Source organism: Notechis scutatus, chromosome 2 (genome assembly GCF_049901735.1).
Source record: "Notechis scutatus isolate UNSWTSFEM ecotype Mainland chromosome 2, rNotScu1.2, whole genome shotgun sequence".
NCBI lineage: Eukaryota > Metazoa > Chordata > Lepidosauria > Squamata > Elapidae > Notechis > Notechis scutatus.
This window is the reverse complement of record NC_142010.1, coordinates 92460454-92486425: the sequence shown is the minus strand read 5'-3', so window position 1 is coordinate 92486425 and position 25972 is coordinate 92460454. Positions and strand designations below refer to the sequence as shown.

The 25972-nt window shown below is 36.6% G+C and overlaps 1 protein-coding gene across 4 annotated transcripts in view; it reads left to right on the top strand.

The window, feature by feature from the left end:
- KCNIP1 (potassium voltage-gated channel interacting protein 1) overlaps positions 1-25972 on the top strand; it is a 374993-nt gene that overhangs the window by 339957 nt on the left and 9064 nt on the right. For all 4 annotated transcript variants that reach the window (XM_087955480.1, XM_087955479.1, XM_087955481.1 and 1 more), the window contains 6 exons: positions 10351-10475; positions 17554-17623; positions 17930-18000; positions 18617-18724; positions 22057-22161; positions 22311-22373. In XM_087955480.1, the coding sequence (XP_087811606.1) occupies positions 10351-10475; positions 17554-17623; positions 17930-18000; positions 18617-18724; positions 22057-22161; positions 22311-22373 (542 nt within the window). The remainder of the gene's footprint in view (positions 1-10350; positions 10476-17553; positions 17624-17929; positions 18001-18616; positions 18725-22056; positions 22162-22310; positions 22374-25972) is intronic.

Here is a 25972-nt window from a genome sequence, read left to right as displayed (position 1 = left end):
TGCGGACCGGTACCGGGTCAGCGGAACAAGCCTTACCGGGCCGCTGGTTGCTGGCGCCGCCATCTTTTTGGTAAAAAAGCAATTTTTCGTCAAAAGATGGCGGCGCCAGCGCTTGGTGAGCTTTTCCGGGTAGAAAGCCATTTCTACCCGAAAAGCTCACCAGAAGCGCTTATGCCGCATTATTTGACGAAAATCACTTCCGATGACGCCACCGGAAGTGATTTTTCGTCAAAAAGATGGCGGCGCCCAGCTGACGCTGAACCGGGCCGCTGGCGCCAGCTGACGCCGGAACCGGGCGCAGCGCCGAAAAGGTTGGGGATCCCTGGGTTAAATGATGCAGAATTGGATTTATTTTCAAAAACCCTAAGAAACATGAATAACACCTGGAATGATGAACCAATAATAAAAATGGGAAAGTGCCAGGTTTGAACGAGCAATATTATTATTATTATTATTATTATTATTATTATTATTATTATTATTATTATTATTATTATTATTATCATTATTATTATTAGAATTTATATTGCTGCCTATTCACCCATGGTGACTTGAGGCAGCTTACAGAATATAAAACTACATTTAAAACAATAAAAACTAACAAAAAGAATCAAATAAATTAATTAAGTATAAAGAACAAAATCACCCCCCTATTCCCACCCCACCCCGCCCTGATGACAGCAAATCACATGAGCCATTTAATGGGCTGCATCCCACCCTGGGTTCCCCAGGCCCTCTGGCAGAACCAGGTCTTCAGCGCTTTCCAGAGTGGGGGCCATTCTAATCCCTGGGTGTATGATGTTCCAGAGAGAGGGAGCCACCACAGCGAAGGCCCTTCTTCTGGGTCCCACCAGGTGTATCTTCCTCAGGGATGAGACCCACAACATTCCTTGCCTCCCTACTCTGATGGGTAGATGTGACTGGCAAGAGATGGTCCCTCAGATAACCTGGTCCCAAGCCATGAAGGACTTTAAAGGCAACAACGAACACTGTGAGTTGCATCTGGCAGCAAATTGGCAACCAATGCAGTTCCCACAGGAGAGGTGATAAATGTGCACACGAGGGTCTGCACAAAACCATGCGGGCCACTGCATTTTACACCAATTGGACCTTCCAGATGCTCTTCAAGGGCAGCCCCATGTACAGCCCGTTGCAATAGTCAGGTGGGAAGTGACTAGGGCATGAATGATTGTGAGTAGGGACTGTTGGTCCCGGAAAGGGCATAACTGGTGTACAATCCGCAGTTATGCAAAGGCCCTCCTGGCCACAACCACCACCTGCTCTTCGAGCAGGAGTCGTGAGTCCAGGAAAACCCCTAGATTATGCACAGGGTCTGTTTGGTGGCAATTCTCCCTGAGCCAACAAACCCCAAACCCAGAGCCACTCAGTCTTGAAAAGGTTTAGTTTCAACCCGTTGCTCCCCATCCAGCCCCTAACAGCTTCCAGGCACTGTGAGAGAGAGGACACAGCAACACTTAACTCACCATGGGCCGAGACATACAGCTGATATCATCAGCATATTGGTGATACCTCAGTCCATAGTGACAGATGACCTCATCCAGAGGCTTCATATAAATGTTGAACAGGAGCGGAGAGTGTACCAAGCCCTGCGGAACCCCATAAAGCAGTGGGCAAGGGCTGAATCTCTCCCCTCCTATCAACACTGACTGAGAGTGGCCGCAGAGGAAGGAAGTGAACCAGGACAACACAATGCCTTCCATTCCCATCCCCCAAACTGGGCAGAATCCCATGGTCGATGGTATCGAAAGCCACCGAGACGTCAAGTAGAGCAAGGATGGATGCACTACCCCCATCCCGCTCCTGCCAGAGATCATGCAAAAATGCGACCAATGCCATTTCTGTCCCAAATCCAGGCCTGAATCCTGACCAGTAGGGGTCGAGATAATCCTACTACGATTTTACCTACTAGGCAGGTGTTACAGTTATGGTGCTATTGTAGCATTATTCAAAAGTCTAGTTTTGGAAGACATTAATGAATGTAGTAAGCATTGATTCAGTGGAGGGGCATTCCTCTCTCTTCAAAATAGCAATTGAACTGCTGGGGTTATCCTGAAACAAAGTAAGGCACATCAGATGACACTGACAAGAACATTCAAGGTGACATATCAGAGAAAGAATAAAGAATATTTAAAATGACAAGAGGAAAGCATGACTGGAGGTTGCATTTACAATGAATATAGGGCAATGTCACCCATTCTTGCCCTCCAAAAGTGACTGTTTGCCTCTTCTTGTAATGGAGCTGTCAAGTAGGATGAATAAAGTGTGAACACTCCCCAAAAGGATAATATCCAATCCATAACTGATTAGAAAAAAATGGTTCCTAAAGAGTATGTTAGAAGAGAAAAATGTATTGGCCTGGTGATTAGACACACAATGAATTTGTCCTCAGTGCATAAGCTCTCAGTGCACATACAATCAACAAAGTAATCTAACCATGTTACATAATATAATAATCAATAATCATAGTAATATAATCATGTAATATAATCATATCAAACGATGACATATAAAGTTCTATGATCAGAGTAAAATGTAGGATCATGTTTTAATGTATATTGGTAGATTATTTATTAATCAGTGAACTACGGAGGTTTATAAGTTAAAAAAAAAATACAAAAACCCATATAAAAATAAACAAAGTTAAAAAGATGGGAAGAATGTTCTGAAGCCACCAACCACCATGGGATTGCCTCCCATTCTAGGATCTCCATGCTAGTTGGCAGAGCCAGGTCTTAACACACTTCTGGAAAGCCAACAAAGTGGGTGCCAATTTCAGCTCAGGGGCAAAATGTTCAGTAGGGCAATGACAGAGAAGCTTCTTTTTTAACCCTGCCTGTCAACATTCTTTAATCAATGGGATCCACAACATGCTCATTCTGTCTGACCAGGAGGGACAGGTTGATGTAACTGGGATAAATGGTTACTAGATTCAGATATTGTTATCAAGCAATGCCTCAGCAGCAGTTTCAGTCCATTTCCTAAAAGCTTTTTGACTACAGTGGAAAGCATACAGCTTGGGCATAAAAGCTTGTCAGCAGGATAAAATGTTATACTTGCCTCTTTCACAGTGGCCATTGTGTTTCGCATCATACCTTTAGATTCCTGTTAATGGATCCTTAGACCATTCTGGGTGCACTGAGTTTAAACCACTTACGGATAGCCAGAATGAGAACTGAGCATTGTTTTCAGTGACAGAATATTTATAAGAAAAAGTTTAGCAGTAAGTATTGCATACCAATCAAATGTCTTTAACTTCTCCAAAGTGAAGCCAAATGCCATCTAACTGATAACAGTTGATTTTTTAAAAAAATATTTTACAAAATATTTCTGTTTATTAAAACAATCCCAAAGTGGTGCCAATTTAATAAAAACAATTCATAATAAATTAAAAACAATTAATGGTTCTGTAAAATCCAGCTTAAATTCATTATTTATTTGTAACTTCCAACAAGGATTAATCTGGTATCTGACCTTAGAAACAAACCTATCTTGTCTGAGGTTTGTAAGAAAGTAATATGATATTTGTGATCATTATTTATGTCCCATTTATGAAGTGATCGTGCTCAGTTCCATGGTCTTCAAAATTTGTCCTTGTTGCACTTTATTCACAGTTCATGATTGTTATTATACTGGAATAAATTCTTCATTTCTCATTTTAAAATGGAAGACAAGTTTGTGTTAGTTTACGTTGTGATGTATTGTTCATATAAATGCAATAATTTCAATAAAGTTACAATTTTTAATATAAAGAAATCTTGTCATGCTTAATATCTTCACCCAATAGTTTATTTGAATAGTTTTAATAATCTATACTTTTCTCTCAAAAGCTATATGAATAGATATGTGCATGGCCAATTTTACTACTTCAATCTTAATCGGCATATGATATTTAAAGGAAAATAAAACAAATTTCTATTTAGATTTCATCTTTCTTCCAAGTACTCTTAATGGTGTACATAATACTCATCCTGTATTTTTTTTCCACAAGAAGAATTCCCTAACATTGGGCTGAAAGCAAAAGACCAGCCTAAAGATTACAGTATTCATGGGTAGGAGTACACTTGACCTTGGAACTTCCAGCCTAACACCTGAATAACTGCACACCACTGGCTCTTGTTTCAAACTGTACCCAAAAACATAAATCAAGCAGTATCCTTCATAGGCAGCCCCATTAAATACTTTGCTCATGGTTTGCTCAGTTATCCAAGAGAGCAATGCAGCTACAAAAACAGGCACAGCATCTGGCTGTTACTGATAGTCCTAGAACTTCCCAAACCTTTAAGTCCATTTCATTGGGAAAACAGGTCTCTATCCAGAATAGGTTTATTATTAATTGTTAGATCAATTCATTTGTCAGTTATAGAAAACTTTTTTTAAATGTAGGCATAGTTTCATTATTGACAGAGAGAATCCATGAATCCCTGACATTCCAGTAAATGAAGATAAATAAATAAAGGTTATCCTCCATAAATGATGATACAGAGTGCCAAATTCTCACAGAAAATTTCCCAGTAATTTCATAGAGATGCTAAATGGCATAAGAAATAAGGTATAATTAGACTAATTGTCACATGCAATTAATCAGCTCGAGGGTTTGATCTGGTAGAACCCAGGAAGAGTCTTTTTGGCTGTGGCGCCTACTCTTTGGAATATCATCTGTCTTGAAATTAGGCTTGCCCTGACTTTGCTGATGTTTTCCATGATATTAAAAAAAATCCTTTGCTATCAAGCCTAGGGCGCAGACAGTCTGGGTGAGCTCATGGCAGATATGAATATGGATCCTTGTGAATATTCTTGGCAGCTATTCTGTGCTTCTAAGAAAAACTGCTGGGTTTGGGATGTGGAACAGGTCAGGGCATTTAAGACATTGAAAGATTCCCCTCCAGTGCTGGCCATGTATGATCCGAACAAAGTGATGAAAGTGTCAGCGGATGCATCATCATATGGCTTGGGCACCATTCTTCTTCAAGAGTGGGAAGATAAATGGAAGCCTGTGGCTTACGCGTTGCGTTCACTCATTCCAACTGATCAACGCTATGCACAGGTGGAAAAAGAAGGCCTGGCTCTAACCTGGGCATGTGAAAGATTTTGGGATTTCCTCCTAGGAAAGCATTTCTGCCTGGAGACTGACCACAAACCACTTGTCAGTTTGTTTGGAGACCAAGCACTAGATCTTCTACCCTTGAGAATTCAGCGATTCAGGATGAGGCTCATGCGTTACTCTTACTACATTGTGCATGTGCCTGGAAAGTCATTTTGGACAGCAGACACATTGTCACATTTGCCTATTGACTCTCACATGTCCAAAGCACAACTGGAGCTGATGGAAAGCACTAACATATATGTGGACTGTGTAGTAGACATCTTGCCTGTTAGCCACACATATATGGAAATCATAAAAGAGCAGTTGCAAGCTGATAGTATTTGCTCTCGAGTCATGAAATTGTGTGCAGATGGATGGCCAGTGCATGCAAAACAGGAACCTGCACTGAGAGGATACTGGCCAGAATGAGCTACACTCACTGTACAAGATGGATTACTACTGAAAGACACTAGGCTTGTGATCCCATCCACTTGGAGGAATGAGGTGTTGGAGAGGCTCCATGAAGGACACCAAGGGGTGGTGAAATGCAAAGAATGTGCTCGTCAGTCTGTGGTGGCCAGTCAGCAGGTCAGTGAAATGGTGCTCAAATGCAGGACATGTATTCAAGAGCATCAGAATCCTAAAGAGCCACTCATGACATCTGAGTGCCCGGAAAGACCATGGCAAAAGTTAGGGACTGACATGTTTGTACTTGGAAAGAAAACATACTTCGTTGTGATAGAGTATTTCTCCAGATATGTCGAGATTGCACTGCTATCGAACACTAAGTCAACTGATGTCATTGTCCATCTGAAGTCAATCTTTGCCCGGCATGGGATTCCAGAGGAATTGATGTCAGACAATGGACCACAGTTTTCTGGCCAAGATTTCTCTCATTTTGCATCCATATATGGGTTCAAACATGTTACCAGCAGTCCAAAGTTTCCACAAAGTAACGGAGAAACTGAATGTGCAGTTCAGACAGTGAAAAGTCTCTTGAAAAAGGCTAGCGACCCTTATCTGGCCCTGCTTGCCTACAGAGCTACCCCTCTCCAGAGTGGGTTCAGTCCAGCACAGCTGCTTATGGGGCAACATCTTCGTACCACTGTGCCAACTCTTCCCTCTCAGCTAGACCCAGCATGGCCAGATGTTGACCATTTTGCTTGTAAAGAGAGAGAGAAGAGGAAAATGAATACTGAATACTACAACAGGAGACATCGTGCAAAACCTCTTAGTGATTTGGTACCAGAAGAGCATGTATGGGTCACTGATACAAAAGAATCTGGGACTGTGCTGCAGAAGCACATGAGTCCAAGGTCATATCTGGTGGATGTACCTAAAGGTGTGGTGAGACGCAATCATCAGCACTTGATACCCTTACACACACATGCAAGTGAAGGAGGAGCGGTGGAGCAGCAGGAGTTACCAGAGACAAACAGTGAACAAGTTTCTACATCACCTGGGAAAATACTTAAAAACTTTCCTAGTGTGACAGCTACCCCAAGGACAAGGTCTGGGAGAGCTATAGTTAAACCAGAGAGACTGAATCTGTGAACTGAGAAAGTGAAAAGAGTTAATGTTGATGTGTAGTTTAGTAAGAAATCTGAGGTGCAGAATAGTTTAAACACAGGTGTATTAGATTAGTAAATAGTTATATGATAGTTATATGATTTAGATAGGAACAGACCTTCAACAAAAGAGGCAGAATAATCCTCTAAGGTCTGGTGAGACAAAGGTAGTCTACCCTTTGTTCTCTAGAAAAGGGAGATGTGGTGTAGGGTAAACGGAACCTGTTGGTGTTTAACTGTGAAGAGGAACCAATGTTAGACAGAGAGTAGTGAGGGACATATTTTGAGGTGACACAGTACGAAGGAACTGGAAGGGAGGAGTTAAGAAAAAAATAAAGCAGTTTGTGTGCAGAGAACACGCGTGTTAGGAGTATTGTTACAAAATACGACACTATCTATCTATCTGAATTACACAGACTTAATTGTTATGTTTGTACCTGTGGAATTGAAAGGATACAATAGCACCCTTTTAACTCTTTCTTAAACCAGGCCACATTTTTTCAAAGCTTTTGTTTTAGTATGTTAAGTAGGAAAATGGGTACCTTAATGTTCTGACTTTATTCTATTAGAACAGGTTATAAATACCCTATATACATATAAATATACATACACTTCACTCCTTTATCTGACCCTCAAGTTACATTGGCATATAAATTATTAAATAGCAATAGCACTTAGACTTACATACTGCTTTATAGTGCCTTACAGCCCTCTCTAAGCGGTTTACAGAGTCAGGCTATTGCCCCCAACAAGGGGGCATTTTACTCACTTCAGATGGATGGAAAGCCGAGTAACCCTTGAGCCTGGTAAGATTCGATCTGCCAAATTGCAGGCAGTTGGCTGTCAGCAGAAGTAGCCTGCAATACTGCACTCTAACTACTGCACCACCAAGGGTGACTAGACAGATGCTAGATGCCTATCAGGTATACCTAACTAATTCATTGATTGGAATATATAAAGAAAAGGATACCTCACAAAAACCAATTGGATATGACAACAAATTTGGTGAGTGTCCATATGACTAACACTTCTCTGTCTAGAATGCACATAGGTATCTCATCCTACATCAATTTCTTAACTCACTTCAAGAGCTGAGAATGCCAAGTGCTTGGTCATCACACAGGTAAGCAAGGGAGTTTGCAAATATAATATCTATTGATCTTTGCATCCTTTGCCGTATCTCAATACAATCTTCTTATATTATTAATATTCATTAGTATTACTACAACCATTTTTCCACCACTTCCCACAGTTAGGAATGGTGAGTCCCATACATAGGGAAAACATTCATCCTTTCTTTCAGTTAAATTCTTTCTTGCATTCCAGGCCAATGACTGCTATTGCTGGCCAAAGTCTGCTGTGCAACTTTTCCTTTGCAGATGCCCAGTTTGAGTGCAGCAATGCAAAGGGTAATTTCTAACAGTCTCCAATTGAAAGGGGGCTTTTCAGGTAACTGCTGCTGGTTGATCATGTGTCTTTCCCCTCTCTCCTTTTGTCCCTCACCCCTTATTCTTCTTAGGCTGCTGTCCCAGAAGGTCAAGATCCATCCAGCTGCTCCTTTCATGAAATCTGGATGGAAATCCACCCCAATAACCAGCAGCAATGTATAGGATTCCTTCTTGCTGCTTTCTCTATGGGACTATGCTCTAGACAGGTTCTTGTACCTTTGCAGGCTCCGTGAAAAATAGTTAGGCAACAAGTGAAGGTATACCTATCAAGGAATTGAGGCCATTGGGAACAATGAATCTGGTATCTTATTGTTTGTCAAGCCACAGAAGTTCTGGAGGGACTAATTGGCAAACCTGCACACGTGCCTATCAATTTCAGGTTCTCCATCCTATTGCATTCGATAAAAGCTCATTTTGCCATATGTATTGTTTTCTGTTGCTAGATTCGGCTACATAGGGATTAATGCAACACATCCTAGCAGGGCCTGGAGTAAGCTGGCCCCAAATGAGATTGTGCCTTTTTATTACAAAGATCCCCAGTGAATACCTGGATACTTGGAAAAACTGGGTAATCGATTAAGCATTCCAGAAGAGGACATATTATTCCAATATTGTTTAAAAAAAATGCATGGAGACTTGGATTACCAGGAGTTAATCCTGACTTGAAGAAGATTTCACCTTTCTTTCTTAAAGTTGGATTCAAAATGTAATTGTTCACATTGAAGAATGCATTAGAGAAATTTATCTAACAAAGTTCATTATTAGGATAATTTTAAAAAACTGTTTTAACAACTATATAAATTGCCTACAAAAATTATGAATGTTAAGGAAAGTTGTAACTTTTACTGCATATTTTTCACCATTTTAAAGGTTATGTATGTGAAAAAAATCTATAGATTAAATTGATATTGATCTACATATTCATACATGAAGTCAACTTCATAGCTTCTAAAATGTTTTCCTTTCATTTTCATCCTTTCTGATTTCCAAGTAATTAATTATATATGGCCAAAGAATGCAATGAGGCACTTTGCTACAAGCTGAGTCCCCAAGCTGAATGCAAACTTTTAATCGTAATTAGAAACACATGCAATCAAAAATAGAAGACAATATTTAATTACATTGAAATGCTCTCTGCTCATTATCTTAGGAAGCTACTATTCCATCTATGGACAAGATACATGTGAATAGTCGCAGTGCTCAATTATTATACAGAAAATCATGACTTTGGGGGAAAGATATGTTCTCCATGGTGTCACTGCCTCTCACTTTAAAGAAATATTTATATAATTTAGTTTCCTAAACCACTGCAGTCATGTGACTCTCAGCAATATACAAATAAATGAACAATATATAATCATGAAATATCAATAATATACAACAAATATAAAAATTAAGAACAACTAATGCATCAATATAAACATATTATCCGAATAAGCACTGACTTAACTTCTGGAATAGTAATTCAGCAATAATAACATCAAGGCTAATGTAGCTTCTTTTGATGAGGTTGTTCATAGGCAAGGTATATTTACTTCACAACCTATACATTTCAGGAACTTATCACCTTTTTGCTATATCTTCACTGAACAGAAAAAGCCATACATTGGGGAAAATAATTCCAGGGAATTTACACTGGTCTTTGATAACACTTAGAATGTCTTCTCCAACTCTTTTGTTGCATAACAAAAGAAAATGGATCTCCATGCCTGCTGAGTGTAATAATTGTTCGTTCTAATCTTAAATATATTGTGTGGAAGTGATTTATATTTGTTAAACAATACCCATTGCCATATTAGTGTGCTAGAGGAGGATTTCACAATTTTTTGTCTATTCTGTTTTAGCACGTTGGGTCCTTGTTCTACCTGCAATTTGTGACATTGTTCTAAAAAAAATTGCTGCATGTTGGAAAATATTTTCAAATCAGTGAGCATGAACATGAGACTCTTATCTTCTGGTGGAATTTGAAACATGTTTCAAATGTTATTAAGGAATAGAGTATTACAACAGGAGTGCAATAATGAGTGGAATAATAATATTTTGTGTGATAATATCTCTTACAAAAAATCTGCAAAATGCCTGTTTCTTGTGTTGATTTTACATTAAATGGAACGGGATGGGTATACAGCTTAATATGTAATTATGTCCAAATTATTTGGTTTTCACTGAATTCCTTCCACCACTTCTCAAACAGTATGGTGTTCCAAATCAAGCTGTGTCCTTGTTTTAGATAAAATTGAAGATGAATTGGAAATTACAACAGTATGTCATCGACCGGAAGGATTAGAACAACTTGAGGCACAAACCAATTTCACAAAGAAGGAACTTCAAGTACTTTACAGAGGATTCAAAAATGTAAGATGGTAAAATATACTTATTATGAACTGACCAGTAAATCAGAACAAGAAAGAGAGTTTTTCTGAAGTCCTTATTTAGATCTAAAATCAGACAGATAAAAGGCTATTATGCCTATTTGTTAATGTCATAACGATAGATTTAAAAGGAAGCCAGGCTAAAAACATGCAGCTCACTTGTTAAATATAGCCTGTGTTGTAATTTTCTAATGTACAAAATGGATGACTTAATAGCTCTGTAACCTGGTAGTTTCAGCCAAGCTCTTTATTGTGTTTTCATTGTGTCAAATTAGATTTGGGATATTCCATTTTTACTTTGGGATATCTTGGAAATATTTTGTGTTTCACAATTGTGGTCATATCCCACCCAGGTCATATCTTTTTTAAATAAAAAATCCAAGCATTTAAAATTAATTGCCAAGGAGCTAAACTTATCTGTACAAATTGTTTGACAATAAGAGAATGAATAACCTAACAAAATAAGTATTTGTTAGCTCCAATTTTCACTGAAGTTCTCTTTTCCTTCCATAGTATTTTAAAGCATTTTTTTCCCGGGGTGGGGGGGAGATAATATGACTACTTCAAAGATAAAATGTTAAATTTCCTTCCTTCCTTCCTCCCTCCCTTCCTTCGCCAAATCCAACTTACCATTATTAATTAATGTGACTCTTCAATACCCAGTTTGAACAGTGAGTTGTCACTCTCCATAGTGATAACTCACTGTTCAAGCTGCATATTAAAAAGACTCACACTAATTAATAATTTTATTCTGCCACAATTTTTCAAATTTATTCAGAAGGTAAGATTGTATTGTTTTCATAGTGTATATTATTAAATGTAGTGGATGCAGAGGGAAAGAGCCAGATTTAGGAAGAAAAAAATGCATATATATGTTGTAATTTATCTTCATCTAAAATTCTACAGTTTAGGAAGTTATAAGTATACACAATGTGCAGGACTGTTGAGGTTGCAAAGAAACACGACTATCAGATCAAATTTCTACTTCAGCAATCATTCATTGAAATATATTAATTTCATAAACAGTAAAATATTTCATAAAATTAGTTTTTATTGATAAAATATATGGAGTAATAAAGTCTTTGCTTCATTACTCATCCTGATCCCAATATTTCTAAGGGGGATGTATTTTGCTTTCAATCAATTTGCCAAAGCTTTTCAGGGTCGGGATAGATCCAAATCTTGGTGTATGGCAAACCGATTACATACCTATACAATTCAACATCTTCAAACAGAAATTGGCTGGGAGATTGTTTTTATTTGCTAGAGCAGAATTTGACAACTTGAATGAATACCTGCATGTGTTAGATAGATTATTATTGAATCTATTTATTGTCTTTAAGTAATCAGCAGAGTTCATGTAACAAAAAATGTAAAACCTAGAGTGCCCTTGGTCAGCTGGATTAAGGCCAACTGATGCCCTAAGCACAGCACGCAATGGTATCCCCCAATCCTTCCATTTCTTAAATGACAAGACATTAAGACTCATTAAGTGCTGAACAGTAAAGTAGAGTGTGTCAGTGAAAGCGTTAAGGACATGATAGCTAAGGGTAAAATTCTGTGGTGCCCCCTCACCTTCTCTTGGTTCTTAATGATGTTTACATGGCATCAATTCATTGCCGACTCCCAGCAACCCCATGAATAGCTTTTCTCCATGATGGTCTATCCCTAACCAGGTCCTTCAGCTCTTCCAATGGTGTACTCATTGCCACTTTCACTGAATTTGTCCCCCTTACTGTTGGACATCCTTGTCTCTTTCCTTCCATCTTTTCCAGCATTTACAGCCTTCTCCAGAGAGCTAGATCTTTACATAATGTGTGAGAAATAAGATAGTTTGAGCCTTGAGTGAGAATAGTAGATTGATTGGTGCCCTAAGTATATATTTATGGTTGTGAGGAAAACCCTAACTAAAAGCAAAACCAAGGTATTTGAGAAATAGAAATAACAAAATATACTTTAATATAAATACTTATAGTGAGTCACGGGATTTCCTACTGGCAGACTGCAAGAGAGGACCTTGATGAAGCCCACTCCTCATGTTATATATGTTGGCAACAACATTTAAACAGATAGGTAACAGAAGGATGAAGGGTGGTGGTATAGTCATATAGTCAGCCAGTGCCATTTCCTCTGGAGTGCTTTGACAAGCTATTTGATTGACCTTACTGCTACCTTTTCATACCTTTCTGATGGTATCAACATATACCATAATGATTGGTGTCTGTTTGCTTTCTGCTGACTATTTCCACCCCAGGGTCACAGTACTAGGAGTTAAGTGATTTATCTACCAAAAGCCGTGATACATTTTAATACACTTACTATAATGTGGAATGCTCCATACTGCTGCATTATTTTGCTTAATGGTTAATCCAAGACTTTCCTTGGCACCTTAGGCTGGAGGCAGATATTTAGCTATAGATATAATATATAATATACAATATACTGTATAAGAGGCAAAGATCTAACTATAGATACAATCCAAGTGACTCCTGTTATCTAGAGGAAGGCAGTGTTAATCTTCAAGAACAGTTCCTAGCAAGCATTAGGTGGAACGCAATTGCAAATTAAGTCTCAAATATGCAAACCTGGGCTGTCCTGGAATGTTGGAAGCTGTGTTGGGTGTGTTCCTGTAAGTATCACAGAAAGTGGGAATCCTGTCTGGTAAAAAGGGATGAAGCAAGCATTATTCCAGCTGGCAACAGTAAGGAGACTTGTTCAGGGAAATACCTGATAGTGTCGGGGAAAACCTGATCTAGCTAACTACATTTTATTAGGAGGATAATAAACAACATGGACTCTATGCCTGTGCAGCTAGGACAAAAGGCAGATACAAGTGAACTCAGATGAGCTCTCTCTCAGACAAAGAGCAGGCGGAATGGTATACAAAGAGGTGACACAGAGTATAATGTTAAATCTTGATTTCTAATGTAATAAAGTCAAGATAAAAATCTAACAACAAAAATAAATCTACTGTCTCCTTGTGGTCAGTATGTTATGAGGTACTAATAAGACAGTACATTGGTGTATTTCAACTTCCAAAAGTTTTACTGCTAGTTTGCTTTTAAAGGAGACCTTCCAGAAACTCTGAGCATAGCTGACATAATCATTTCTGATTCCAGTATCAGGGTGATATGAATTATCCTGGCTATGCCCAATTTTTCTCTATACAATGAAACATTTTTCTATGTCTCCACATGGCTTAGAAAGGCAAGACTCTAATTCAAGGTCTGAGTCACAAGGGCCAAAAATACTGAGGACCTGTATCAATGCACAGCATGGTTGTTAGTGTTCAGAATGCTTGGCTTTTTCATCCTAGTCAAAGGCTCACTCTTCCTTGCACTGAAATGCAGAAGATCTTGATATGTAGGTTACTTATCAAAATGTGTTTATAAAAAAAGTGATTGTATGATGGTATAATGTTGCATAGTATAAGAATGCACTAGGGTTTTATTTTAATGATATTTTGGGGAGAAACTCAAGTAAACTTAAGCTAGCTTCTGGATATGTAAGAAAAAAGGGCTGAAAAGTAACTTGTTATTTTCCCATAAAGTTTCATATCCTAGCTGTGAAAATTCTCAATTTATGGAATTGTAGATGAGCATTGGAATACCCCAATTATCCCCGATATGCACAAATTTCTAGTTATATAGTTTAAAGTATTGTGCATAATTAACCAGACAGAACATTCATCAAAATTCTTAATGAACTAATTTTGTCATACTTATGTTGCTCCAACAGAAATTACATTAAGGGGCATACCTGCTTGATTTCCCAAGGAATATGTCTGAAGATTTAGCTGTATTAAGTTATTCTCTCTACTACTAATGAGATCTCTTGAGTATTCTTGACTCGTGTGAAACAAAACTGTGACCATTTAAGTATAAATTAATTGGAACTAGTAGGCACATTTGAAAGAAGTCCAAAGATTTAAAATTAAAAGTACAAGTTCACTTTGACAGAAGGGTTTATTCAAATCTTGCCCCAAAAAATTATCCAAACTTCCAAAAATATGTGGGTGTGTGTATATGTATATGTGTATATAACACATACTGTATGTTACCCTTCAGGCCAACAATGATAACACCCTGAAAAGTCATAGCTTGAGGATAACATTTGGCAATTATAGCTATTCTCTGTTCCCAAAGAGTGAAAACTACACATTACCAAAAGGGCATAATATTTATTAGAATAACATAACGTGATTATAAATCTAAGGCATGTCAAATTTTTCAACTTTCAATTTTGAAATACTGTATTAGGTGCTCAAAAGTTGTGACATGCCTTGGAGATTGTAAAGATATTTTGGTTACTTAAGATAATTTAGATGTGCTTGGTAAGTAACTACATAAACATCATAACTTTTTAACATTTTGTTTGTTTCATGTGACACCAGGTCATCTATATGTCTGTTTAGTCTGGTTTTTTTAGGTGCTGACTGTTGATGGATTGCTTAAATGTCCTCTGTTTCTTATTTTAAATAGTTCTTTACCTGTAAATCAGAATTGAATGGGGCAGTCCTTGAAAGTGATAATAGTAATGCATAAGTAAAATGTAATATTTAAGAAGTTCAAACACATTGCAATAGTAGTAGTACTTAGATTTATATATTGCTTCATAATGCTTTGCAGATCTCTCTAAGCAGTTTACAGTGTCAGGACATTGCCCCCAACAATCTGGGTCCTCATTTTACCAACCTCGGAAGTATGTTCCGAGGGAAGAACCTTCTCCGTTCCTCCCTGCAGGCCCTAGGATGAAGAGGGAGTGGGCCTGGATCTTCCTCCAAATTCCCTCTGCCTTGCTCTACCTCTCCCTTGCTCTGCCTAGCCGGACTTTGCTCTTTCCCAGTTTCTTCCATAGCCAACAGAGCCACACTCCCACTCCCTGTCAGCTGCTCGGCCTCCCCCTCCAAATCAGATTCCGACAGGGGCATGACAACATGTACTCCTCCATGATTTCTGATCTATAAATACAACAAATAAATCTCTATTTTATAACTTGCTTCTTAATGTCCCAATTCCTTTACTATAAATGATGGCCAGCTGGGTCATTTTTAATAGTAATTTTTATTAGTATTTTATATATATATATAATATGCTTAATATATATATATTATATATATATATATATATATATATATATATATATATATATATATATATATATATATATATATATATATATTCAGAAAAAAAGAAAAAGGAAATAAAAACAGAGAAGAAAAATAATATGGTAAAGGAGAAGTATATACTGTATATAAACAAACAATTTATCTTTTCATCACAACAAATATTAATAATTTTTGAATTTATCATCTCTTAAAATATAACAAATGAACTCTACTTCCCATGTATCATCTCTTATCTACATACGTATGTTTAAAATCTCATTCAGTCTCATTCAGCAAAAATCCATTAAAGGTTACTAGCGATAACAACATATTTATTTTGACTGTGATCAAATAAAAACAACTTTATATTTCTTCCTTTTACTTTTAACCTTCTTAATCTTTGATCCCTTCTAATAATGTTTTAGAACTTTATTTCTTTTAATTTCTTCTGTGTTTCTTCTCAGAAAATTCTGTAAGTTTTTATCAACTCTATTTGTTATTCCAATATGGGAAAATTATCCTAGCCACTCTTTTGGTATTTGTTATTTATATATCCCTTTTAATTATTAAGACAAAAGCTGGTTTCATTTGTAAAACTAGCGTAGCTTCCTTTGCCACATCATTTTTACTGCTTATAGTTTTTAAATCCACTTTCAGGTCAGTCTCAATCTTGTTCAGTAAAACTTCTATCATGTTCTTCTTCCATATCATCATTTAAAAACAGCCTATTTTAACTTTTTATTTCACCACAGTCATCAGTTCCACTAAAAATAGAGTCATCTTCATTTTACCATTTCTTGCCCAGATGCCTGTGCCAGTTGGTTCCTTCTGACAGAGAAAAGTCAAAAGTGCTAGGAAACCTTTTCAGTGAAAAATTTTTCTCTCCTTTTATTATTATTTTAAAGAGCATTTGCTAATTTATCCTAGCTTAAAAGTATTTTAAAGATTTCCAATAAAATCAATAGGGCTTAATTTTGCTTATCCCCAGTGGGATCGAACTCATTTGCTCCTTCAAAAGCTATCACTCCTTAGCACTTCAGTTTTTTGCTATTTGTCAGCAGGTGATGCCTGCTTGTGATAAATTACTTTAATTCTCATTTGTTCATTTTGTTCTCTTTTTGGCCAAGCATCTTCTAAAAGCAAATACAACTTTTCCTGGGAAATTTGCATTTCCAGATATTTCATAAGTACAAGTGGAAAGCTTTAAGGCTGATCTGTCTTGAGACTGTCGCAATGGCACCCAAATGATGCAGAGTGGAACAACAAGAAATGAGTGTTCTTGTTTAATGATCAATTCTTTCCAATCTCTCAATAAGCAAGCAAGGTAAGAGAGGTGAACATAACTGCTGTAGCACCAGAATCAGAAGGCATACCCAGAGCCTAAATCTGGTTAGCAGCATGGGAGAGTGTTTTTCTGTATCTCTGTTGTTTCGCTTTGGTTTCCAACAGCCAGCAGTGCTAATATGAGCAACAGTCACCCTCCCCACCGTAGATGAGATCAGATCTTGTTATGCTGCACATTTATAGACAGTTTTACCTACAGGTGAATTGCAAAACAACTGTGCCTCTTCAGACAATCGATTCCTCTCCAATTAGCTTTGATTTTGCAGTTCCTTTTTTTGTGGGGATCAAATGAAATTAATTGCCTGAGGGGATCAATCTCAGAATGATCTCTGCAGGTTTTTGTTCCAGGTGGCAAAATGGATTTTAGTGCCCCCTCCAACAGAACAAGGATTTTGACTTAAACTTGATTTTCACTGCATGGTAATGGCAAAAGAAATTACTTATTGAGCCAAGAGAGGAAAGTGCTGATTAAAACTGCTGTAAGAGAGTTTCTTCTGTTCTAAGCATATAGAACTCAGCGACCAGAAATATGATGGTAAGGGTATAGTGGGGACCAGGTGATACTATAAATAAATTTTTAAAAACAGCTTTACTTCTTGTTTTCCCATAGGAATGCCCTAGTGGAGCTGTTAATGAAGAAACATTCAAGCAGATCTATGCACAGTTTTTCCCTCATGGCGGTGAGTGACAGCATTTCTTTTATTGAGAAGAGCTAGCTTAAAATACAAAACTCATGAGTTAGACAGAACTGAAGATACATTTTCTCAATCTATAGTTCCTGAAAGAGAAGTATGAGAATTGGAAAAAAAAGGAAAGCACACATAAATTACCTATGCATATTAGAAAATGGCAATCTGCCAGCTATGCTCTTTCATATCATGGCTTTCAGAATCAAAAATGAATCCAGAGAGTACTCAATTCAGCTCTGCCTATGTTCACTTTTGTTATTTTAATAATATAATCTTCAATTGATTTGTGTTTTTCAGATGCTAGTATGTATGCCCATTATCTTTTTAATGCATTTGATACAGCGCAGAATGGATCTGTGAAGTTTGAGGTAAAGAAATTGTAATTTGTCCTTAGTATGGGTAACAAGCATTAATTTGTGTGTTTATGTCTATCTGTGCAAATCTCTGAGATGAGGTCATTAGGATCTCTTTAATAAGTTATTTCCTATACAACATGAATGGAAGTGATGTATAAGAATGGGCTTTGGGGCTTTTTACCTGTTGCATCTATATTTTACAATGCAAATGTTTGATGTAGTCCATTTAAACAGTAAACTTATGAATTCTAAGATGGATAACTCATATCAAAATATTTATTCATATCTGGTTCAATGCCAATCACAGGCTTCTTAACCATGCCTAAAATTTTCTTCCACTGTCTACCATTTGAGAATTTAATAATGTAATCATCTGACTTGCCATTCTTTTAGCTGTTTCGAAAAAGCTACCATCTAGGTAGAGCCTGAACCATACTGGCCTGACCTTAGAATTGAACAAAGGCATTGTTAAGTATAAATGAACATTTTTATATGAGATCCTGATTCTAACAAAGCATCATTTGCCAACGTTGCTCTATTGAAAAGTTCAGAGAAAGCATTTTCATTTGGTTAAAGCAAATCAGTATTCAGTTAAATCAGATTTGTATTTGTTTTCCTGGATTCACAGGATTTTGTGATGGCACTCTCTATTCTTTTGAGAGGAACAGTTCATGAAAAGCTACGATGGACATTTAATCTCTATGACATAAATAAAGATGGCTATATAAACAAGGAGGTAAGGTGGTTTATAGTCCTCTCCAGACTTTTGGCTGCTGATTAAACCTGCAAAATGCAACTCAGGCTTGGCATCAACCTACCTACTAAAAGATTTCTATTACTAGCTCTGGATTAAATATTTCTTAAATACATAATAATGAATTAGCTTTTAGTATATATAAATTATTGGTTTCTGTGCATTTCTAATCATCTTATCAAACATGTCAAACACTTGCTGTACAAAATATATAATGAATGTTAGATCCATATAAACAAAGGGCATTAAGCTTTTTCCCCACTTCCTGTTGGAGCTAAAATTTACCTTGCTTTTCATATTGCTTTAGTTCAGGACTAGCTGAGAAAACCACTCAATGCTTAAAATAAACATTGAAAGACAGGCATATTACAAGCAAGTATCTATTTTTTCTGTTATTCGTTAATAAAACAATTAGTTTAAAAAGTGTCATAGCTTTTAGCATACAATATGTTTTATCGGTTTTATAAGGATTAAGACAACTGGAAGGTGCCAATATGAGATAGAGTGAAAGAGAAAGGAGGCTGTAACACATGTCACAGATACAACAGCCTTGCTCGGGTTTTTAAGTCATACTTACAAATAGTGTCTGTATTATCACCAGTCTTCCTATGTTTAGAAGAGGTTGTCTGAAGGGGCTTTTATTTCTATCCATGCAGTTCAAAAAGAAATGAGATGAAATGAAATGATAAGATGAGATGAGTTATCAAAGTTCCAATTATGTGTTGGCACCTTCAAGTTGTCTTAATTCTTATAAAAACAACCAACCCTATCAGCACTCAAAATGTCATAAATGGAAAATCAATACTGGCTTTCCCATTCAACATAGAAACTAGGGGTGGTGGACAAAGTGGAGACAATGCTTGGACAAGGCTTGTCACCTCCATTACTGAGGTTTATGTATCCATAACATCATATTGGGCAATAAAGCTTAAAATCTTACTTCATTCTCTTTAACTGCATTGAATGGAGGCATTTTCACTTTGTCCAGATCACATCATATAAACACATCTGTATAAATATTTAAAAAAAACTAAGACAAATTGAGACATCACATGAAATTGAGTAGTGTGTGTTGCAAAAAACAATAATAACATAGCAGAGCAGAAAGCAATCTGATTGCTGGGTGTCTTGTCCCAGACAACACTTTCTGGAAGAACTGAATCTCTGTTCATCTCAGCAAATCTTTCTTTGGAGAAACAGGAATACAAAGAGAGAAGTACATAGCACATTTATGGCTCCAGCAATAATCTCACAGACAAATTTGCAATGCACAAAGCACCATATGTCAACTTGGCCATTTTAGCCTTTTACGAATTTACATGGCAACAACTTCCCTCAATATGTCCAATAAATTACACAAGCTCATTATCTCTTCTGAGCCACACACTATGCCAGGAAATATTTGCAAGGAATTTCTGTGCTGTTCTTTGAAGTGGAACAGGCAAACATCAAATTCATCCAATAACTGGGTTGTATTTTGTTATTCTGCTGAATAACAGCAGAGTTTCTACATATATTAGTCCAGTTCTAATCCAAGGGAGACTTATTCCCAATGTAATTAGATTAGAACTGAGAAACTAAGAGAAACTAAGGAGAATTTTTCTAATGGTGGGAGCAATCAACCAATGGAACAGCTTGCCTTCAGAAGTTGTGGGTTGTCCATCACTGGAGGCTTTCAAAAAGAGACTGGACAAGCATTTGTCTGAAATGGTATAGGGTTTCCTGCTCAAGCAGGGGGTTGGATTAGAAGATCTATAAGGCCTCTTCCAATTAAGTTCCATTGAGATTCTGAAGGAAATGCTATGTTTTCTAAGGGAGAATGAACGAAAGCCAGAACTTCTTACTCAAAAAGCTAGCATGGATTATATAGTAGGTATAATACTGTTTTCATTTTTGCAAGAAAATTAAAATATTTTAACAATTAAATTAAAACATTTTAATTTCCTTCCAAAAAATACTTTTTAAAGAATGTATAGTAACACCTAGAAGCAGGAATCAGCATCAGACAAACAACTGGGCAAAAATCTATAATCAAATCTAACCAAGAAGCAAACTACACCCTCATCATTACCTCACAAGCTACGATGTATAAAGAGGCAGCAAACTCCACCCTCATTCACACTAATGGTATTAACTATTTGGAAAGTGAAATATGTGCAAGCAAACAACCAAGCTCACAGAATACTAAGATCTTCAGAATTGCCCATTGGCTCATTGGTTCAGTTAGCATATGCACAAAACAAGTTAGTAAAATACACGAACATAATTTTCCAGAGAGATGTACTAGAGGTTTGCAGCAGCACCTTTGGGATTAACAAGTTTAGTAAGGTAAGCATTTGATAGATAGAGTCAAATGAAATGTGCGATAGAGTGAACAGCAAGTCCTTGAAGTTTATGTCATAATAGATTTGTTAGTTTTTAATGTGCTGCAAGATTTTTATTTTTGGTAGAGCAACAGCACTTGGCTGTTATTGCTTACATAACATGTGAGACAAACAAAGGGTTGTATCCAGCACAACTTACATTTTCTTATATACATATAATTGTTGATTGTATTATATTGATGAGACTGACTGATGATATCCAGTGATGGCTTTGCATTAATAAACAATTATATTATTAATTACAGCCTTAGGTGACAATTAAAAATTGATCTTCAGAACTGAAGTAACACTCTATAACTGAAAGGATCCAGTATAGTGAGCAAAAGGAGATAATAAAACCAAAAAGATAGATAATCCATCTTGGATAAAGAGAAATGGGTTTTGCTAATACAAAACTGTCCTTGGATATAAGCTGCTGACGAAAATACCTGGATCTAACTTAGAAATAACAATTAAGAGTACTGATCTGTAAACATGGTTATGAGAAATCCAGTCCATGTTCTTGCAAATGCAAGTAATGTTCAACCTGTGCCTTACAGGATGTCTGACAAGGCCAAATATAGCAGGTCTGGGCATGCTGAATAAATTTTGTTTTAGGTAGAAAGGTTTATTGAATTAAAAGTTACTAAACAGACATTTTCTAATGAAAAGATCAAAACATTTGAAAATGTCTTTATCATAGCTATGAACTCAATAAACCTGCTAATTGAAACAATTCTGTTTCAATTAGAAGGTTTTTAGTCCATGTGCAGCTTTAAATCACAGTCTTCCTAACCGGGAATATTGCCATGTCAGTATTGTTTTGTTGTGGAAAATCAGCACTCAAAGGGGGAAAAAAAGATTTCTAGGGTGTTATTGCCACAGCTGTATTGGATTTGAAAATTAATCCTATTTGTGATCTCTCTTGTGTTTTAATTGTTATAATTTCAGGAAATGATGGATATAGTAAAGGCAATTTATGACATGATGGGCAAGTATACTTACCCAGTACTGAAAGAAGATGCTCCAAGACAACATGTAGAAGTATTTTTCCAGGTAATATTCAGGTGTTTCTACATTGAAAAATCATATTTTTAATTATTACATATTTGGAGTAGACATCTGCAGAACTGTAGAGCTATGCTTCTGTGGCATTTCTACATTATGCTTCAAAATCAATACAAAACCAATCTTTTTCTTTACAGAAAATGGACAAAAACAAAGACGGCATTGTAACTTTGGATGAGTTTATTGAGTCATGTCAGGAGGTAAGGGAAGACTTCCTTCCTTTTACAGTAAAACCAGTCAAGAAATCATCTTGATGTGGTTCATCCACTATTTTACATCATTCCAATGTGTTTATTTTTTATTTATTAATCCACTATATAAAGTCAGTCACCTATCCAGTGAAACTTTGAGTGACAAAGAGAATAAAAACATAATCAATTCATCCCTCCTCCTCAAGTTGAGGCTCCCTATGAAAATCTCAGGTCAAGTCCATATACCCATATGTCCATATAACCATGCCAGAGCCTTTAAATCTAATATCTTGGCCCAGTGCCTGCAGAAACAGGCAGGTCTTTGTGGTCTTGTAAAAGACCAAATGACTTGCTAAGAACTTAAAATTATATGACACATTCTGCTTATAGGAAAAAATAATGAAGTCAAAGTGTAAACAGAGGGTTGAATTTGCACAGGATTGAAATTGGCACAATTTGCACAGATGAGAAGATGTACAAAGAGAAAAGAATGATGTCAACGCAACACAATAAATTGAGAGGTTAAAAGTAAATGCAAGGAAGAAGTCTAACTTCTCTAAGAAGTTATTGCATGAAGGCCCTGATAAGAAAACAAGTTATACTGAGCATGAGAGGGCTTAGCAACATAGAAGAGGACTGAGAAAAGTTGAAGGCAGACCCTATTTATCTTGGAAGTCCCATTCTAAATAGAGCTCAATAAAGAAATGGTCAAAGGCATGAATATTTCATTCCAAAAAAAAGTGAACAAAATCTGTTAAAATACACACCCATCCCCGCACCATTACCCAAATACTTTTTCCCAAGAATTTTATTAAGTAGAAGATTCTCATTACAGGTCAGATCCCTCCACTCATCCATCCACCCGATCCCCCATCTGAGGTCATGAGCAATTTGATATAGATCCTTATCAAGCTCATGTAGGCAAAGCAAGCTCATTCTCAAAAGAGAGTCTGGGCTTTGTTCCTGGCTTTGGTGATGCAAAGCTCATGTGGTTTAGCCAGAAAAGCAGGATACCGTTGGACCATATAGGCAAGGCAGGAGCATTTTCAAAATGTAAGCTTGAACAGGTGCCAAACAAGGCAGTTAATTGATAAGTGAAGAGTACTGTATATTTCAGAAAGCCATTGTCTTTCTGCCTTTCTATGTAGAAAAGACTATAGATATATATTATCAAATTATAACTGAAAGGATCAGTGAAATAATAGTGTAAAAAGACAAATATATTTAGAATTTCATTAAAAATTGAAAATTGTAATCCATCTGCTTCCTAACAACTCCTTCATTTCTCTAGTGGCTACATTATAGACCTTAAGGTCCTTTTAAGAATAACTCACATCCAGCAGAGATCTCTAATATTCCCTTAGGAGATCACTTTTCATTCTTCATTAAAACAGAGCTAAACTTTATTAAATACATAGCATATATTTTATAATGTTTTTCTTCCTATAATTGTTTATCAGAAGAATACTTGATGATCAGTTGCTTTCCTGGGCCTTGCAGAGCTAATTAAACATTGCATATAAACACTTTTCAAATAACTCTTCATGCTTATGATACTTGGTAGAATACAAAAGTATGTACCAAAGTACCATAAATATAATGAAAATACATATGTAATTAAATGTAAAGGACTATCTTTATATGTAAAGTGGGGACTCTTTTGAGTAGGGCATAGAAGCTTAGTTCTTTCTTTACAGTCCTGTGATGAGGACCCTCATATTTTTATTAGAAGCATTTGCTTGTACATCTCAGTTAGGTTCCCAGTGGACGATGTGATGTTTATTTTCATTTCAGTACTTATATTTAGTTTGTAAAATTAAATTTCCTTATTCCATTAAATATTGAGCGTCCAGGTCACCTTATTCAATATTATGATGGCAATACATTAATATCATTTTAGTTTCCACATTTAGCACAACAGACAAGGCAATAGACAAACATCTGATCCTCTTTAAATTACTCACTTCAAAAAGAGTGGGAACAAAATAAAAATCCTTCATTTCCTACTTTCCTTCAGAAGAAGAAATTATCTTTTCATTGTTCCTTTTGAAAAGAACTATCCATGTTCACTGTCTTGAGCATAGCATCCAGATTCTCCCCTGTAGCTACTTGCAAAGAGTGATCAGCTGTCATACAGTAATCTATTGGCCACACAATATTGTACTCCATTTATCATGCTTGATTATGTGCCATCAAGTCATGTTCAACTCCTTGCATCCACACAGATTTTCTCCTTGATGAACTGTCCCTAACCTGGCCTTTCAAGTATTCCAATAGTGCACCCATCACCATTATAACTAAATGGATTACCTTTCTGCTAGTTCTGCTAACCTTTCTTTAAGTAGGACAAAGTTATCTTTTCTATACTCCAAAATGTTGGAGAATAGAGTTACCCCATTTTGCTGAAGCTACTTGTGAATGCATGTATGCTTAACTTTTTTTAAAAAAAAATAAACAAGTGTGACTAACTCTTCTTGCAAGACTGATTGCATTTCCCTTTACTTAGACATTATCTGTGAGAGACTTCCTATTTTTCAGGTTCAGTTTCAGTCTCTGCAACTGGTTCTTTTAAGTTAGATTTAGCCTCCCTTGTTTCATTAGAATACCAAGCAGACATGGGCAGGGTTTTTTTTCTGCTTTCCCTTTTTGATTTCTTATATTACCATCTGAGCAAAGCAATTCCAATTATACCCAGTATGACAAGCAATTTTGTCAGAAAGAGAAATGTAACATTTATAATAAATCTATTAGCTCCTATCACAATAAATTCAAATTTGAATCTATTTTATTTAAGCCCAAACCCCAAACAATAGCAAAATAGTTGTACAGAATCAGCAGATCAAACTTGTATAACCATTCAGATTTACAATTACATTTCCTTATCTCCAGGAAACAGGCCTTGGGGTAAGCAAAATAAATAAACATTATACATTCTGTAGTTCTCCTAAATCATTTGTTCATGTTTGCCTATTTCACTAGCCTTCTATTCTGGTAGAGAAACATCAGATGCATCAAATATGTCCTTCTTGAGCATCCATCTTTCATCAGCATTGTTTGATCTGTCATGCTAACGCTTTCCCAGATCATCATGCACCCTATTTTATTTGTAAAAAAGAATTTATCACCCTTTTCCAGGCTTATCACAGGCCCCTGGCAACAACTTCTATGGTTCAATTGAAGATCATAAAATCGTAGAGCTGGAAGGGAGCTTGGAGTTCTTGTAATCCAAACCCTTGCTCAAGGCAGGAGTCCTTATACTATCCTGGGCAAATGGTTATTTAATCTTTTATTGAAAATTTCCAGCAATGGAACATTGGAACAATTGTGGAAATCAAGCTGTTCCACTAATCATTCTTGTTGTCAGGAAAATTCTTCTTACTTCCAGTTTGGTTCTCTGTCTGACCAGCTTCTAGCCATTGCTTCTTGGAAGAGTTAGGGCATAAAAGAAAAACACTTGAATGGCACACTATTAATTAATGCCTGTGAAAGCTTTTGGGGCATCTTGAACTGTAATAGTCATATTTCTCATATTTTACAATATATATATATAGCTATCACTAACCATATTACCAAGCCTGAAGTATGGGGCTCTGAATAACAGAGTAAAT